General features: G+C 41.7%; 1 protein-coding gene across 1 annotated transcript in view; it reads right to left on the minus strand.

The window, feature by feature from the left end:
• Nucleotides 1-17210, minus strand: part of insrb (insulin receptor b) — a 103395-nt gene extending 86185 nt beyond the window's left edge. The window contains exon 1 of the mRNA XM_058073090.2: nt 16214-17210. Within this exon, the coding sequence (XP_057929073.2) occupies nt 16214-16301 (88 nt within the window). The 5' untranslated portion in view covers nt 16302-17210. The remainder of the gene's footprint in view (nt 1-16213) is intronic.
• Nucleotides 17211-18823: the final 1613 nt, after the last annotated feature.

The raw sequence follows: 18823 nt of genomic DNA on the forward strand, positions 1-18823 counted from the left end.
CACAGTGTGAGTAATACAGAAAACATCTGATGTTCCTTTTCATCTTCCCACGTTTAGCGAGTGGAGCGCGCGGCACAGTCTTGGTGCGGTGAGCCTCGGCCCGAGAGGGAGGCCGTCGGGGCCCGGTTGGCCTGCTTGACTTGCAGCCACACGGCAGCAGCTGCAGGGCCAGGCTCCGCCAACGCTCCGAGCCGCAAACCAGAGCTACATGAATCTGGATGAGCTACGCCTGCCTGCCAGCCTGCCTGCATGATGGCTTTGCCATATCAGCTCCTTCCATCCCGTTTTATGGCTTCTAAACTGAACCTGTCTGTCTGCTGAGTGTAAGGCCTCGGCATTTCAACAGAAGCTTCTTTCCAATCCGCAGAGGAGTTGAAATATTTCCAGCATGCTCGCTGCACTACTCCTGTACTTTCAAATTCAAACACCGATAGAAAGACTAGACAAAACGAGGTGTGGTGGAACTACATTAACAGATTTGTCCGGATGATAATTGATATCATTATATGACATAAAAATGGGAGGACACCGTATTAAAAGCAACTAGAAAAGCACTCAGAGACAGAGACAGACCTCCGCCAAAAACCATAGTTCCCCCCATATTGCCGTTTACACCAGAAATATTAGCCCTACATTTATTACATATTTATACGTATTTAGATTCCTTGACCACGAAAACATTTACCTTGTCACAAACCTTCAAAAACAGACATCAGATGGTGTTTTATACACGGCAGCACAAGAAAAGTATTTGATTGTTAAAAAGAGAACGCTCGCAAGCAGTGCGTTGCCACACAGATGAGCAAAAAGGATGAAGCCGCTGTCATGTGACCAATGTGACATGTGAATGGTGGACATTCTCCAGACACTTTCTTGTCTTATACTCCAAAATGACTCACACAACAAATTCCGGGTCATTGTCAAACAATCTAAACAGGCTGAAGGCGACGACCTGGTTCATCCGTGATGCTTTGTTCTCCATTACATCGTTTTCACCCAGTGATCCGTTCCCGACCAAGTGCAACTATTTACTCATCTGGTACAGTCTGGATGCTAATTTTATCCAAATCACACCAAAACATTATTTTTTAAATCCCAGGAACATACGCCTGTGGACAGAGCCTAAAAGTCCATCGTGATCAAACATGATTCAGTCAGTCCAATTTGTCAGGTGTGAAAACAGCAATCAAACTCCAGTGCCAACCAAATCAAGCACCCCTGATTGAAAAGAAAGTAAAAGCCGTCAATGAGAAAGGAGCCATTGCACGTGTTTACATCTGGCATGAGGTTATGTTGAGGGCAGGTAGAAGAAATGGGCTGGAAAATGGGGGAGGGGGGGCTTACATGGGGGTAAGCAAACTGAAAAACCGAGCCGGAAAAGAGGCAGCAGCAAGAAGGGGATGGCGGCTGGAGAGGTAAAGCCCAGGGGTCGGTCTGTTTAATGTTCCGTTTGTCTGCACGGATCGACCACCAAAGTCTCACCGGTTGCAGCCGGAAAACCACACACATACACAAACACACACTTCTCTTTCCAGAATTCCCCCCGTCCTGCTGCCTTTTCCATTGCTCAGCCCTCCACCCACCGCCACTTTCTTCATATTACCTTCACACGGGATAAAGGAGAAGAAGAAGTTTGAAGAAGTAAGCTGTTAACTGCTAACCCCTGTGGTGGGTTTTCCGTGCAGGATACCCGTGGGCTTGCCAGGTATGGCATGGATGCAATACTGACATCATGCTGAGAGCGGAGATGCTGTCCTGCCAGCAAATCAGCCCATGTTACCTTGTCTCTGACACGGCCGCTCCTGGAGTGGAGGCTGGAACCTCAGCGGTATTGTAAAAATGACCTGCGCTCATTACAGGCTCATTTATCAGTAAGGCATCATTCAGTATGGAGGCTGCTAAACCAGGAGTCAATTAGAAACCCTGGATGCAAGATGGCCACACTCGCTATTTATGTGTCTAGAGTAGACGACCACATCTTACTTCCCCTTTACTCACTTGTCCTTATTGGCTTTCTTTAGGGCAAAGCAGGTCATCGTGTTTGGCGAGCGGTTAAACATTATAGCAGCTGGAAGCATGTGACTCTCACACACACACACACACACACACACACACACTTCCACCCTGAAGCATACATGCCGTATCTACTAAGTCGTTAAAGTTGGAAAAACATGACAATTGAGCAGAATTGATACATGCTGCAAAATGTGCATGTCATTGTGATGGATACAGATCAGTGCTTCCGGGTGTCAAGGTAGCATACAGTATAACACATACACTCGCTGCATACAAAGCTTCATATTCAAAAGTTTTCTTTGACATATTTTTTTGTATGAGCATGACGTCCAAGTTTTGCATCTTCTGTGGCTTTCTGTATGAATTTGACTATATTTCTAATATACTGGACCAGGGGTGGGCAAACTTTTTGACTCGCGGGCCGCATTGATATGACAACATTTACGGGGGGGCAGACTATACATTTTACACGTAACAGTCCACCTGGTATTATTGTATCTGTAAAATTGTCCTGCAATCTGCTATTATTATTTAATATTTATATTTAAATATTTTAAAAATAATAAAATATTATAATATTACAATACAATTAAAATAATAATTCTTATTTATTATTATGTAAAATATGCAAATATAACAATAATTTTACATATAATTAATATAATAATTAGCATTAATATAATAATTATCATAATAATAATAATAATAATAATAATAATAATTATTATTATTATTATTATTATTATTATTATTATGTGCTCGTGTCCCTTTTTTCAGGAGCACTTTGTAAACAACAGACCATGTCAAAAAACGAAATTGATAAAACCATCAAAAGGTTGGCTCAGGCCATGATGCCAGGTTGTATGTTGAGTTTAAATGAAATACTTTGGAAAGATTGGGCGGGCCGTATTCAAACACTTGGCGGGCCGGATGTGGCCCCCGGGCCGTAGTTTGCCCACCCCTGTACTAGACCCTTCTTATGCCTAACACAGCAAGAACAAGGAGCACATGCGTTCTCACAACTTAGTATGGGGGGGGCACCTCTCCTTTTACGGGGATGTTACTTTCTAAACGGGAGGACGAGACAATAGAGGAGTTACATGAGGAGTTTTTCTCTTTCCGAATGACCTTTCCGAAAACAATAGTGTAAATGGAAAGGAATATCTCAATCTCTTGTCTACATGCACCGCTATAATCAAACAGAATAGTCAATAGGGCATGCCCAGTAAAACGTAAACATCAACAACACCTGATACCGACTTCCTCGACTTTTTCTTTCACTTGTTGGAATAATTCCGTATTGACAGTTTTTCGTTGGTCCAGTCTTGAAATTCAGTTTGGATCAAACACAAACTTTCCACAGCAGTCCAGTGCCGATTGCTGGCCTCCATTTTTAAAACGGAAGAACGTCTGGAACTGCGTGTTACGTCATATCTGAGCATGCGCTGAAAGAACGCACCCGGGATCAATTTAAACAGGAAAAGATCAAATTCAATCTTGATAATATTTTATAATTAAACTCGGGACATACTTTATATAGATATATATTTTCTTTTTTAATAAAACTGGACTTTATGAGCTTTGGAATTTATGAGCCCGCACATCAAAGCCATTGAGACTTTATAACCATATTGGTGCTATTTCTTCACTGTTGTTTTCATCAACGATGATAACCAACCTGTTTTGTTCCCCAACGCAACGTGACGATCTAAGGAGGAGTTCAGGGGGTTGTTATAAAGAAGATGGATGTTTACTTTTCCTACATTTATATCAAAAAGAGAATGGACTTTTATTTTAGCAGCTACTTTTCTACAAGGTTTTTGTAATTTTAATGAATGCATTTCCTCTTTGTCCAATTTGCAATTCTTACTGATTTGATTTCTTCATTGTTTTTTTAAACTAGACTAAAATGGTTTCAGTTTTTATTGACCAAAACTATAACATACGAAATGACTGATAGTACATAGACTAAAATGGCTGCCAAAAACAACAGCGTATTTCTTACAGAGGTATGACTGCAAGGATTTTTCACAAGCTCAGCAACAAACACCAAGTAGAGTCCTTTCTTGCGAACGCCACGCCACGCCACGCCACATACAGTAAAGCAGTCATCACAGCAGACGGGATGGCCAATAAGTGTAAGGGGCGACTATGACAAGCACGGCTGCTTCTGTCACCATGGCAACCCATCTCAGGCTACTTCCCGGGGACACAAACACACCCTGACACGCTCGCCGTCCACGAGCACATTAACAAACACACGCCGAGATCGGCCACGCTGCATAATCACAAAGTAGGCGCAGGCTAGCGCTGCTGAGCGCTACGTGCAGGTGTACATGCTCAGCATCACCTCCGCCCCAGATGGTGCGACAAGAGAGGAAAACAAAAAAACTCGGAGCGGTAAGAGAGCCTGCAAGGTGTCAAACGCGTGGCGTTCTCGCCTTGAAAAAGGTTTCAAAGAGGACCTTTTGTCCCCCATCCCGTGCAGAGCAGTGTGTGTTTGTGCATCTGCAGTGTGGATAAGAGTGAACTCGCTTACCCCGGTGACAGAGGGGGTGGGAGAGAGGACGCGGCACAGGCGTGGCGCTGAAACGCGCATATAATGGAGGAAGGGTGACGCGGCAAGCTCAATATTTAACCTGCGCCACTATTTTATGATCCCTTCCAACGCCAGCGTGAAAACGATATGGAGAAATATTAATGATCACACAGGACCTCGGGACATCAAACACGACTGAGCCACACATACTGTAAATATTAACTTGCTCATTGTTGTTTCATTGAAATGGATCCACATGACTCCTTCCTTTATTAAGTCCACAAGCTAGCACCGCTAACCAACCAAAAACAAACACCCCCGAAGAGAAGACAATAAATTACATCAGGCAAAATTAGGATAATTAAATACTATTTTGTATTTGGTCATGCATGGCTCCCACCTCCCCCCTAAACCATGAATATGTTATTGTCTTGGGTGTCCTGGTTGCTTAGTGCAATCATGACTAAAGGATGAAGGACAGATTCGCAAGCTAGTTCTAGTGTGAAGAGGCAAATCTCACAGACATTTGCTCGCTTTGACTATACAGGGGTTAACTTCTTTTTACACTTGCATGGCAGTTAGAGTAGGAAAGTGAAAGCAGTGTTTCCCCATACATCCCTATATTACTATTTTTTTTCTTCTTTATTTCAAACATCATCTAAAGCACAACAAACCAAACATAAATCAACACAAATAAAAATACCTATGTATATATAAACGTACACATGTTCGAAAGGGAATGGGAAGAAGTCAAGACTTCTCGTCCCACCTCCCCAAACACCCAAATTCCAACCTCATCCCAACAAAACATCCCAAAAAAATATATTATTCCTCATCTACACATCCTACCACCCTCACCCAGCTTGAGGCACCCAACTACGTGCCAAGAGCAACCAGTTCATTACTAGTCATTGTATCGTACATAGTCCAGTACAAAAGAAAAGAGAATGAAACCAGTCTCAACTATACAGTCACCACACCAGTCATCACAAGCTAACATGGATATAAAAAAACATCAATGTTATGGTATTGTTTAAAAAATAAATGTGTGAGAAAAAACAAAAATATTCTTTAAAATACCTCAAATGAAATAATCACATTTGAGTCTTACTACTTCCCTTTTGTCACTGCTATCCCAACTACAGTGTTTTCCACTTCTATTTCCTTTATTCTATTATTTTTGTTTATTTATAAATTTATTTAATTGTACAGTAAAGTCTCGTTATATCGATATTCTTGGGAGTCGGAAAAAATACCGATATAACCGGACTATCCATATCCCGATCCGGTGTGTATGCTATGTCAGTTGGTTCTTCTGTTGCAGGCATGTGTTTGGCCAGCTATGTGGGGCGGGTTGAGCATGACCTGTGAAGCAGGAAGTGCGGGAATCGGTGTGTGTGCTGTGCTCTGGTGGTGGAAGTGTGAAAAATAAAGTTGACTGGAAGCAGCCGTTCGCCGTGTTCTTTTTTGGTATTGAAATCCTTAAGCAAAGATTGATTTAAGCTGCTTTTGTATCGATATAAGCAGACCAAATTGGCTGGCGGGAGATGAAAAGGGCATCGTAGTAACCGGATTATCGTAATAACCGTGTATCGTACTAACAGAACTAATTATATCATAAAAGACTAGAAATTTGCCGGGAAATGAAAATAGTATCGTAATAAGTAGTAATTCGTTATAACCGATATCGATATAACGAGACTTTACTGTATTTGTCATTACATTACAAGCATTACTTGATCATGTGACCATAAAAGAGCAGTGCAAACCCCTCAGGTACAAATAACCTGAATTAAATAAATCCTTTCCTAACATTGGGCTTCATTTCCTTTTCAGGACACAAAAAAGCAAGGCAATACAGATGTGAAATGTTACACTTTCGCCTCAAAATATCAGCGTTTATGGCGACGCCTGTCGTTATTCATGTAGCGAATCCAGGTAAAGACATTAGGAAGTGTTTTATAGGCAAAATAATGTGGAAACACTAGTGTGTGTGTGTGTCGTTGGGCTGTGTGTCAAAGGACCATTTCTCAGTCATATGACAGTCCTGAAAATACATTGGAGGCACCGGGTTCAGTTACACACAGTAAACATACACACACATTCATTTAGTCATTCAACAGTCTGGTCAGGTGACACACGTTTTACATCAAATGAAATCATTTGGCCATGGTGCTCCTCTCACACCTGCATACGACCCAGTGAGATCCTAAATTTAGCTTTAAAAGAAAGAAAGAGACTCGGGAGGAGCTTTTCTCCAATGTTGCGGCTTCAGCAGTAGTATCAGATGGTGCCTGTGAGAAAGCATATCTGGCAATGGCGGGACTGCAGAGTGGGGTTTGGGTTTAACACCCAAGGCTCGCTTCTCCCGCGCGTCTCCTGTGTTTGAATTGGGCAATTATTGCAATCCGGTGTTAAGGATTTCATGCGCCATGGCTTTGCATCTCATTATCTGACAGCGAGATTCTACATAGTTGTGGTAGTGCTGGGTTCCGTATGATATGTACCGGCAAAATACGTACTGTTCCCTGTAAGACACTATGATTTCTAAATCAATGCAATCGCAGAATTGGACAATAAAAACAGAATCTGCCGTTTACCGAAATTTACGTAATGTGAGAATTAAATTCTGTCATTGTGAGAAGGAGGAATGTTTGAAAGGGGAAGTATTTCCCCAGCGAAGAATCTCATCCCAAACACAGACCTGCACCCTCCCCAACTAAATACATCAAAACAGTGACCTGAAATCCTGGTGAAAGTTGGCCCTTGGGTCATGGAAATCGACATTTCTAAAGCTAGTAAGCTAACTTTAGTTGTGTAGAAAAGGCAAGATGGACCGTTGCTTCAATGAGAGAGCAAAGTCCGAGGCTGAAGGATTTTTCTACCTCAAGTAGTTTGTTGACATTGTTTTCCTCCAGGGCTCGACAATAACGATGTACCGATGGCCCGGGGCAAGTTAAAACAAAATTCAGGCAAGTAAATCCAATCAGTGATATTCCCGTCGGGCAAGTGCACTTTGGCATGCCATACTGCCAAGAGTTTTTTTAAAAGCGGTTCTTGTTGGGTGTTGGTAAAACACGGACTGCGTAATTCCGGTGGTAATTTGCAAACCAATCCTTGCAAATCATGAAATGTACCAATCAGAATCATTTATTTAGACCGCAGTCCAAAGTCCGCGTTTTACCCACACCCGTTCTTGTTCGCGATCAACCAATCAGCGATCGTTTGACTAGGAAAACATCTATCATGGCGTCCCTGCCAACATTGTCTAATTCTTCAACAACTTCTGAAGGAAAACAGCAAAAAGTGATGAACCAGTGCCTCCTAAACAAGTATTTTATTAGCGGCAGCAAATCAAATGATGGCACAGGTGAGTGAATCACATTGCTGTGACAATTTGAAGTGGTCACAATGAAACACCGCCGATTAGATCCAATACCAAGTGCTGATTTTGCACAAGCTACAAAATCTAGCCCTCCATTTCTCTGTGGATTTTTCTCACCTTTGCTTCACAAATTATTGTTTGACCATTGAGCATTTTTTTCTGGATTAAAAACACTTAGTACACAAATGTGTCTATTCAATAATGTTTCATTGTGGTGCACAACTTATAAATATCACTGCTTACTACGACTAGGTTGTGTAAGGTAGTATGGCATGCCATGTTAACACACATCTCCACAATTTTTCCAGACATTCCTTCAAATACAATGAGTCAGTACTATTATCTGATTAATTATCAGTATATATTGATATATTATATCATTATGGCAGTCTTTTCATTTTACATGGGGCAAGTTCGGGCAAGTAGTTCTCACCTTAAGGATTCCCCATGGGCAAGTCATTTTTGTTTTTGATGTAAAGCCCTGTCCTCCATTTTTATTTGGATTGTTGTGTTTTCTTTCTTTTCGGAAGAAAAAGGGGGGGTTGCCGTGAAAATGATTCAGACATGCACACAGGCTTGTCTTCGTGTCTGGTCTTGAACTGATGATCTCCGTGTAACAAGGACGATTTTACAGCGGAAATTCACCAATGGTTAAAAAAAGTCAACAGTAACAAGGACCATCAAGTCAAATTGTTGCAGCATGGCGTAACGGTGTGCTCTCTTCTGCCTGTGTGTGTGTGTGTGTGTGCGCCCCCCCCCCATCGACACCGCATTTCTGTGCAGTGAGCGGAGGTTTACATAAACAGGCCACAGCTCTCCATCGGGGAATGAGAGTCGGGGCCCGGTGGCATCAGACAAGCTCTGAAATGAAACCAACGTGAAAGCAGCCAGCTGAAAAGACACGTGTACGTCTTCTCACTGCTCACTTCTTTCCCAGCCTGACGTTATGCTGAGCCGGACACTTGGGAATCCTTTCATCCAATCGCTCCTAAGGAAAGACTGGCAGACTGAGGACAAATTATAAGTCCATTTCAAAACTTTCCCCTTCCCAGCTTCTGGGATGTTCATGGGTGGTCCCAACAGCTGGAACTATATAGCCATATGTTTATGTTTTATGTTAGCCATGTGGCTAAAAATGCAGGTGCAGTAAACAATGAAATGAAATATACATCTGTCCATTGATGTGCTCAAGGCTGGGGTAATTTAAAGGTAGTAAACAAATACAGTATGTATTTATTGCTATTAGGTAATATTTTCTTTCAACAACTTGGCCGTGTGGTGGTTATGTGAACATACATTGGAAATCTGTCCCAGGCGGTGCGGTGGAATTAGGTAAACATGCAGCATCGGCTTTCAGAGTCACGGGTGAGCTGGAGCCTATGGGAACATTCACACCTATGGAGAATGTAGTCTAACAAGTATGTTTTGGGGGTGTGGGAGCAGTCCGGCATACCTAAAGAACAGGAAATCTGTCCACAGATAGGTCCAAGCCAAGACAGGTCAATGGTTGTTAGTCTATGTGTGCCCTGTGTTTGATGGGTGACCGGTCCAGGGTGTACGCCGCCCCTCATCCAGTTTTGGCTGAGGCAGACTTCAGCCCACCGTGACCCCAATGAGGACAAGCGGTATACAAAAGGGATGCTTTGTTTACACAAAAAGCACAAGAGCAGATAGGCAGAACAGACAGTTAGCGGCGCCGCAGGCTCCAAGCTAAACACCTTGACATTCAAATGTACAAACTGGAACAAATAAACCACTTTCTATACAAATTCTTCTTCAACAAAGACGGTTGGAATGGTCCCGTGCCAGACTTCACCCACTTCTTGTTTCAACTTCAAAGATGCAATCCAATAACATCAAGACAGTGGACCCCATTTATGTATAATGAATATGAGTGTGAATGGTTGTTTGTCTATATGTGCCCTATGATTGGCTGGCCACCAGTCCAGGGTGTACCCCGCCTCTCGCCCAAAGACAGCTGGGATAGGCTCCAGCACCCACCCGACCCTCATAAAGATAAACATTAGAAAATGAATGAATGAACAATAAATGTGTTGCGGACGTGTTAACAGGAAATGACGTTGGTTCAGAGTTGAGTTTCAGCTGGGTCACAGCCACAACATTAGCATTATGATTATGATTAGCGTTGTTGTGAGATCATGCAAACTAAACTCTAATAAAAGCCTGTTGTTCCCACAATCAAGTCTGGTGCTTGTGTCTCGCCAAACACCTCAGGACCCAATACCACATTTCATCAACGTCTGGGCGATATAGACCAAAACTCATACCGCCATTGAGTATTAGGTTGAATATCAACAATATCTAACAATAAAATAATGGAGAATAGGCTGAATAGGTGTAAGATATGCTAACACAATGGTTATTCAGTTACACAAAAAATAAACATGTCCAGTGTTTATGTAACAAACAGTTTTTCATTTATAAGTCGCTCTGGAGTATAACTCACAGGAACAGCCAACCTATGAAAAAAGTGTGACTTATTGTCCGGAAAATATGGTATTTATTGCTAGGCTCAACCACAAAACAGCATGATTCATGAATTCATACATTTTTGTGAGTGAAGTTGTCTACGTCAGCTTAAGCGGGCATGTTTATGTGATAAAACGAACATTGTGGACCAGGACTTGTTGAGTTGGTCCACATTAACTGTTTGGACTTTGATCATATGCAGTACACGCTGTCACGCTGTTCGCATCCATAACCATGGCTTCCCAAAACACACACACATACGTACATGCAAACATGCATGAATACATACTAACAATGTAAACATACATTGCCTGGAAGTGGGCTGTACGGGAGATGTGCGATGAGATCCTGCAGACAGCACTGGGTGACTGGGGATACATACTGATGGGTGCGCACACAACACACACAGATACACACTGACAATAGCAAAGGCATGGTGGGCCACTTCAAACACATTCCACGACATGCACAGCATTGTCAGAAAATGCCACTGTACTTCTCAGAGCCTACAAATGGGCAACAAAGCCACACACACACACAAAGCCCTGGATCGTCCTTAAATTTGTTTGTTTTCAAGTACGATATGCAAATGGAACTTCCTTGTAGCCTGAACGCACAGCTCCCTTGTTCATTCAGACAAACAGAGTGAACAAGCCAGGACGAAGTACGTTCATAACAAAACCCCAGTGCAGTCGTACGATAGCAAAGCTGCAGTGTTTTGTTATCATCGCAGCATGAGAGTGGCCTGGGAAGTCCTCCTCTCTTTTTGGGTCCAACTGCTCATTTCTTTGTCTTCTGTTTGTGAAGCAGCCCATACAGCATAATATATCATTGAAATAGAAGAATAGTCGTTATTACAGTATTATTGCTAAACTGTTACCAATGATAATAATACAAAAGTGAAACAATTATTTGATAATCCACATATTACAAATAACATCTATTGATAGAAAAATAATATTTATCTCAATTAATGATTGTCGTTTAGATTAATTGTCCCTTGTTTATCGTGGTTAATTGGTTCCAGACTCTATTCCGATGAGTGAATTTCAGCCAAATATGATTCAATATGAATAAACTGAATGTTTTCAAAGTTAGCGCATGGAAAACTTGTTTATGACTTTGTAAATACGGGTTTTTACATTATTAGCGCACATGAAATAACAGCCCAGTTTCACGCTCCTGTTGTTCTCTGTTTTCATCACATTGGCGCTAACTTTTTTACGTGTGTGTCTCTCAATATTTTTTGACTAGTAGTAGCAGTAACGGTGACCATTTGGTATTATTTGAAAAACTGCGATACAGTGAGGAATGACAGACCAAACCAACATGAACCAAAGATAAACAGTTCGGTCGGGAACATACCAGAAAAGAGTCAAAAATAGCCATCACTGTTTTCCAGCCAAAGCTGACGTGGATGTATATCTTGTTTTCACAAGATAATAGGTCTGTTTTTATGTATGACTAAGAAAATGAAAAAATATTGTTTGGGAGACAGAAATCTTAGGATATTTATATTTCCGCAAAATGATTAATTGTTGCAGTTGTAATTGATGCATTACAATATCTTTCGAGGATGACTGTAATAATCAGTTAATCATTGCGTCTTGAAGCCGCTGAGACCAAATGGAGTGGACTACTTGGCTGCAACCAGCAGCAGTGCTCTTTAGTTTTTCTTATGTTACACAGAATTAATGAATTCATATCATAAAAATGTTTCACAAGTATTGTTAAAAATAGATACATGTGTATTTTTTGCCCTAAAATTAATAGAAGAAATTGTTTTACAGCTAAAAAAATGACATTTGAAAAATGGTCAATTAGGTGATTTACATTTTTCCTACAATCAAACACGCTACACTAACCAAAACACATTTCCCTTGTCCAATGAAAAGCTGATTTGTCGATTTCTTTAACAGACAAAAAAATATTCACTGTTCTGTATTATATACGCTCACGCACCAACAGTAATTAGCTAGCTTTTATGGACTCTATAATGTCTATTAAGCGGATTCATGCTCATATAAAGCCAACTGGTGTTAGGTTTTTTGACAATAAACAGCATAGCTGAGGTCATCTATGATGCCGTTGTATTGATTCTATACCCTGAAGCATCATGATGCATCATATTTCAATACTGATCATTTGTGTCACCTCTGATGTCAACTGTTTGTCAGAGAGAAGAGTTCAGTGCCGGAAGGTCAGGCTGTGGAAAACATCCATAAGATCAGAAGCGTAAATACGTGCATACACACTGGCCCTGTCCAACAGCGCCGCGTGTACGAGGCTGAGGGGAACACGAAGGGGGCCAGGCTCCTGGTTGCACAACTTGTTTTTCACAAGTCGGTCCAGGAGACAGCTCAGCAGTTACTTCAGAAACCCGTTTGCTGATAACTACGGCAAACAACCACGTCCAAATCTATTAAAAACAGCCAGCCAAAAAAGCCTTTCCAACATTATCTAGAGCGCAGTCAGCTCATCACAACCGCAGTGGGGTAAATATATCAATCCTGAAAGCCCCCCCCCCCCCCATCCCACCCCCACCTTTGCCATGACTGATGTAGAGCTGTCGCGTCCATTCAGAACCAAGTATTCTTAGAATTGGTTATTCTGGGTATTTTGGTTGTTGACCCGCACCCTCTTCAGCGTAAACATCTCAAGAGTGCCAAATATGGTCACTAAGCAGAGAACTGAGTAAATAAGGCACCAGAAGCAGCCAATGGCATGTACCCCCCACTCCCTTAGAGGGACACAGAGACAGAGAGAGGGAGCCAAAGAATGAGGAAGGAGGGGTACAAGTAGCCCACTCTCATAAGACCCCTTTCGGGAGTGGGGGCGGCGGGGGCGTCTGCTCTGTCTGCATACATGACCTCAGTAAAGTGTCCACAACATTTGCTTGCTTTGAACCTGGCTGGTGAAGGAAGCGGCCATTTTAACCAATACGGGCCAGAGTCTAAAGATCAGGCATACACTCGTACGTTATCGGGATTTGTTCCACAATGAAGTACTCGCTGGCTATCCTTGTGCAACATGTTTGTAATACTAATCTAACCTCTTCAGAAACATGAGTAGGCTTCACAAACAAACTGGATCTGGATTCCCACCAACATGCGATCAACTTTCGAAAAGTTTTCTTTACTTAAGGAGCATCACAAACACAGCCACAGCCGACACTGCGAGCCTCGCCAGCCGGGGCGAGTTGGCTCAGCGACCCGGATTTTTGTTTTACTTGTCTTTATTACATGCATGGCTGTATTGGGGCTGACATGAGTGCTTTTATTTACACTCTCTCACTGTAGAAACTAAAAATCAATTCATTGTGCCTTTAACATAACTACAGTTATTAGGGCTCTATGATGTCCGCATAATTGGCCATTAAAAACAGAAACTACTGTTAGACGCGGAATCTCAAGGAGAAGGAGCACTTGTGTGGGGAGTAGCAGATTCTCATCACAAGCATTCGCCCTCTTGGATTTAACATGTCCAACTGTGGAAAAGGTTTTTAAAAAAACTTTGAAACTCATCTCTTACGGAGCATGAATGGAAGCTAGTGGGGTGAGTTTAGTTTAGCAGAGCATGCTAGTGTGGCTGTCAGTGTGCGACTCAGGTTGGATGAGTGTTTACACGCTGGTGTTTTACTGCTTGTGAACACAAAACGAGCGTTTTACAGTGACCGTTCTTAGTGACGAGAGGTACCTTTATCCTTGGTCATCAAAAGACATTCTGAGCACACGCAACACAATTCCAGACTTCAAAATAAGAGCGGTGTGAGAAAAAAAATATCGCAATTGGAATTGCGTCGGTTACTATGCCTTCGTGAAACAAAAACATTAGCATTAGTTAGTTTCATTACAGATTGGCACATGTTGCTACGTGTAGGCCAGAGGTAGGGAACCTATGGCTCGGGAGCCAGGTAGGGCTCTTTTGATGACTGTATCTGGCTCTCAAGCATTTCTTACCACAATAAAAATTTATTTTTGCTCACATTTTAAAGTAAACCATCACAGAAATGACTGTTAAAAATAATATTCAAAATCAACAACTTTCTTATGCATTTTAATTCGTCCGTCTATATTCTGCAGCAATACGGCCAAGCATATCTATCTTTCCTGATGATATTTTCCAGGTCAAACACCAAAACTTGATTATTACTGGCTAATGCTGTAGTCTACCTCGGTCATTGAGATGTCAAAAAAACATGTAAATGTAAACTTTCCTCCTTTAGTCAAATAGCTAAAGCTGCAGAACCAAGCCTTCTGACGAAGATGGCCAAAAGAATGAAATACGTCTACGGAGTACGGTGCAAAACTATGCAGCAGCAGAAGTTGTATTAATGGCAACAAGTATTTGATTTATTATTAGACACTGCGCTGCTCACGATAGTGTGCTGGCCACACCCCATTGGCGTGCGGTAGTGTGCCTGGTCTACGTAATTAGAGCCCATTATCTAAAACTGTTGGTCTTACATAAAAATGCACACATTTTATTGCATTCAATGTTTAAAAAAATTTATATGGCTCTCACAGATACACATTTTAAAATATCTGGCCTTCATGGCTATCTTCGCCAAAAAGGTTCCCGACCCCTGGTGTAGGCAAAGGCTGACATCCCATGATAAAAGTTAGCCAGGCGATATCCATATTCTCAAATACGCGGCAAAAATTACCAATGATGGAGTTAATCAATAAATGTAAGCATTTTTGCATTTACTGAAAAAGCACACATTCTATGCTACAGAAAAAAATAATTCAAAACAATTGAAAAAAACATAATTTAGAACAAATAAAACAGATTTCATAGGTTATCTTAGTGGGTTGGAAAGCATTTTTTCAGGCTGCTACGCCTCAGACTTGGACAACCCTCCAAATTTGGTTCAGTTTTATAGTTTGCCATTGTAGGACATTCTAACATATATTTTCTTGGCAACTGAACTGAAAACTCTATCTGAAACATTTCTTCCTCTAATTTAGCACATCCTACAAAACGTGTTTTAACCTTATAAAGACTTGAGCACACTCGGATAGGGAAGGATGCGTTATTAATTGTGATGTGATTTTTTTTTTATGTGTGAACATTGAGACGCTGCTCCAACACATAAGAGAACATTTTAAACTTGGTATTTTTGAATAGATAAGCGAGTAGAGCATGTGAGCCATTCGTTGCCATGTAAGCGGTTTACGATGGGAATCGTTATCAACGCACGCTTTAATGTCAGACGCCGTTATGCTACGATCAACCCCTCCCCCTTGGAATCCATTGATAAAAGGGCACCTCCTGTACTGGGGGAAGCGGTGTGTCAGTAAATTGTATTTGACCGTGCTAATGTGGCTAATCCACCGTCCCCTCTTTGGTCATAATGCGTTGTTTACGTTGTGGGAGGCCTGAGCTAGTTAGCTATGCAGCTAGCAGTGCATGGCCGCTTGCCTCACCCCCCCAACCTGGCTAATCTGTCCCCGGCGAGGAGTCCCCATCCGGGGGGAGGAAGCAGACGGCATTGGGGGTGGGGGGTATATTCCTCCAAAACTTTACGCAGGGATTGTAATTAATGGCGGGCAGCCATGATCATGAAAGGCGAAAAACACATAGGGCCCTAAACAACCTTTGTGCGCATGCGCTTTAACAGTTTATATCAACAGTGTCAAAATGTACTGTATATTACATTGCTATAAAAAGCAACAGAATCACCTTAACACTATTCAATTCAGTACTACCCAAGCAAGTTTAAAAATTAACAGAAATGTGTACATTTAAGCCAAAAAAAAAATAATAAAACGTGTACTTACTTTCTCCCTTAATGAGTCCATGCTGGCTTATCATGCAGCTACAAATGAGCAGAAAAAGCACAAGTTGTGCCCCCAGTTTAAGCCTCATCTTGTAGAGGGGAAAACACCTCCAATGGTGTGACAAACGTATTTCTTCAACGGTGATAGTACTTAAATCAAAGCTGCACCCCGTCAACGGGGCTCGGTGATAAAAGGGTCTCCCCAGACAAGTTCTTGGTGTTGCGCCTTGAAGGGAAAACGCAGACCACTAATTGAGGTGGTCCTCTATGGTGGCGATACACGTTGTAGTGAAAATGTTCATTTTCCATAAGTGAAGGCGACTGTCTGCATCCATGTGTCCTCTTGTCCACTTTTACTGGCGTTAGTATCCGACTGGTAGCTGATAGCTCTCGTTCATTTATCTCCTCACCGGAGCTTCCAAGTTGTATCCCCAGTTGTCGATAAAAAAAATCCTTTTAGGAGAAAGAAACGTGGAAGAAGTGGATGTTTTTCCCTTCCAGCACACACACTACGACAATCCCATGAACTCCTTCACCCTTTTTCGAGGCAGCACCACGCCGCCAATACAAGCCCTCATAAAAGCTCCGAGCGGAAGGGGAAAGTATCCAAAAGAGGGGACAAACCTGGAAAATGAATGCCTCCTTGTCCCTCCCAAACACAAATACCTCGTAGTAAAAAAAGTCGTCTTGTTTCTTCTCCGTCAGATTAGCCGATGGGAGAAGACGAAGAAGAAGAAGGAGGAGGAAAGGGGGGGCAGCTAAAGCTAGCTAGCTAATCCAAAACAAACCAGCTTTCGGTGTGAAATGTAAGGGGAAAAACACACACACGCACGTGAAATATCTACGTAGTCTCCAGCACTGGTGATGAGGTACGAAACGGAAATAGTTTTAAAAAGAAAAAGATGCGTAAAAAGTTCCGAGTGGAGCTCGCTCGTCCGCCGTCAGGTTGTCGTGTCTTTGCGTGTCTCCTTGTGTGAGCCAGTAAACAACTCCTGCCACTCACCCCAGCTGGGACACGCGCCGGACGCCGCCAAAACCAGGAGCGGATCGGACTGGAACCATTCATGTGAACGGGGAAACGGGCCGGATCAGCGGGAACACCGGCGCTCTTTGTCCAGAGGAAGGTAAACAAACGACGGCTGTAAAATACATTTAATTAATATGTAGATAATCTATGCCTATATGTACCAGTATGTATATAAACTAATGTATTTAAATACAGCACAATTATAAATCATTTAACATTTACATTATTATGTGGTGTTCTTAATATAGTAATGTAACATTTACATACTATTGTAATATATGTATAGACGCAGCATATACGTAAAGAACATTATTTACATCACTGCAACAAAATGTAAATGTTACAACATTTACAGCATTGCAAAATAATAACAAATACCTACAGTATGTATAGTACATGTTTATCAGTGGCAGGAGGTACCACTGATAAATACTGCGACATGACTACTAGCACATCACTACTATGAGGAGAACCAGAGTATAGAGCAGGGGTGGGCAAACTACGGCCCGGGGGCCACATCCGGCCCGCCAAGTGTTTAAATACGGCCCGCCCAATCTTTCCAAAGTATTTCATGTAAACTCAACATACAACCTGGCATCATGGCCTGAGCCAACCTTTTGATGGTTTTATCAATTTCGTTTTTTGACATGGTCTGTTGTTTACAAAGTGCTCCTGAAAAAAGGGACACAAGTACATAATAATAATAATAATAATTATTATTATTATTAGATTATTATAATTATTATTAGAACTATTATGATTATTATAATTATTATATTAATGCTAATTATTATATTAATTATATATAATATTATTGTTATATTTGCATATTTTACATAATAGTAATATAATAATTATTATTTTAATTTTATTGTAATTATTATAATATTTTATTATTTTTAAAATATTTAAATATAAATATAAAATAATAAATAATAATAGCAGATTGCATGACAATTTTACAGATACAATAATACCAGGTGGACTGTTACGTGTAAAATATATAGTCTGCCCCCCCTCCCTCGTAAATTTTGTCATATCAATGCGGCCCGCAAGTCAAAAAGTTTGCCCACCCCTGGTATAGAGCCACCTGCTGTGGCCCAGCAAGGTGCACTATATTCAGACACATGCTCCGAGCAGCCGGTGTGCCGCTGTGGAGAACCACGTTACGTAGAGGGGGAGGAGCCACCTGGTGTGGCCCAACAAGGTATTCCCGCACACTCTCCGAGTAGCTGGTGTGACGCCCGGTGGTCTCTGGTAAAACATTTGCAATTTTAATATGTCGCAGCAAATTACAGCGTTTGTTTATATTTGCTATGGTAGAGAGACCCACGACGTAACAAACACATGGAGAGCACAAAAGAGAAAGACCCTGGACTGTAACGAGACCAAGGTGCAAGACCTTTGAATTTTATGGCTTGAAGAGAAGACCGTCATCCTTTGAGGTATGTAAATGTGACGGGAGTGGCTGCGTCTTGGGCTGCAACCATCCATGCATAAACATCTCCGGTTCCTGCTAAACAGTCTGTCAACCCGGCGGCGCCTTTTGGGTGACACTTAGTGTTTCTGCCTGTTTCATTTTAC

Source organism: Doryrhamphus excisus, linkage group LG4 (genome assembly GCF_037039965.1).
Source record: "Doryrhamphus excisus strain RoL-2023G ecotype Guam linkage group LG4, RoL_Dexc_Guam_v1.1, whole genome shotgun sequence".
Classification (NCBI taxonomy): domain Eukaryota; kingdom Metazoa; phylum Chordata; class Actinopteri; order Syngnathiformes; family Syngnathidae; genus Doryrhamphus; species Doryrhamphus excisus.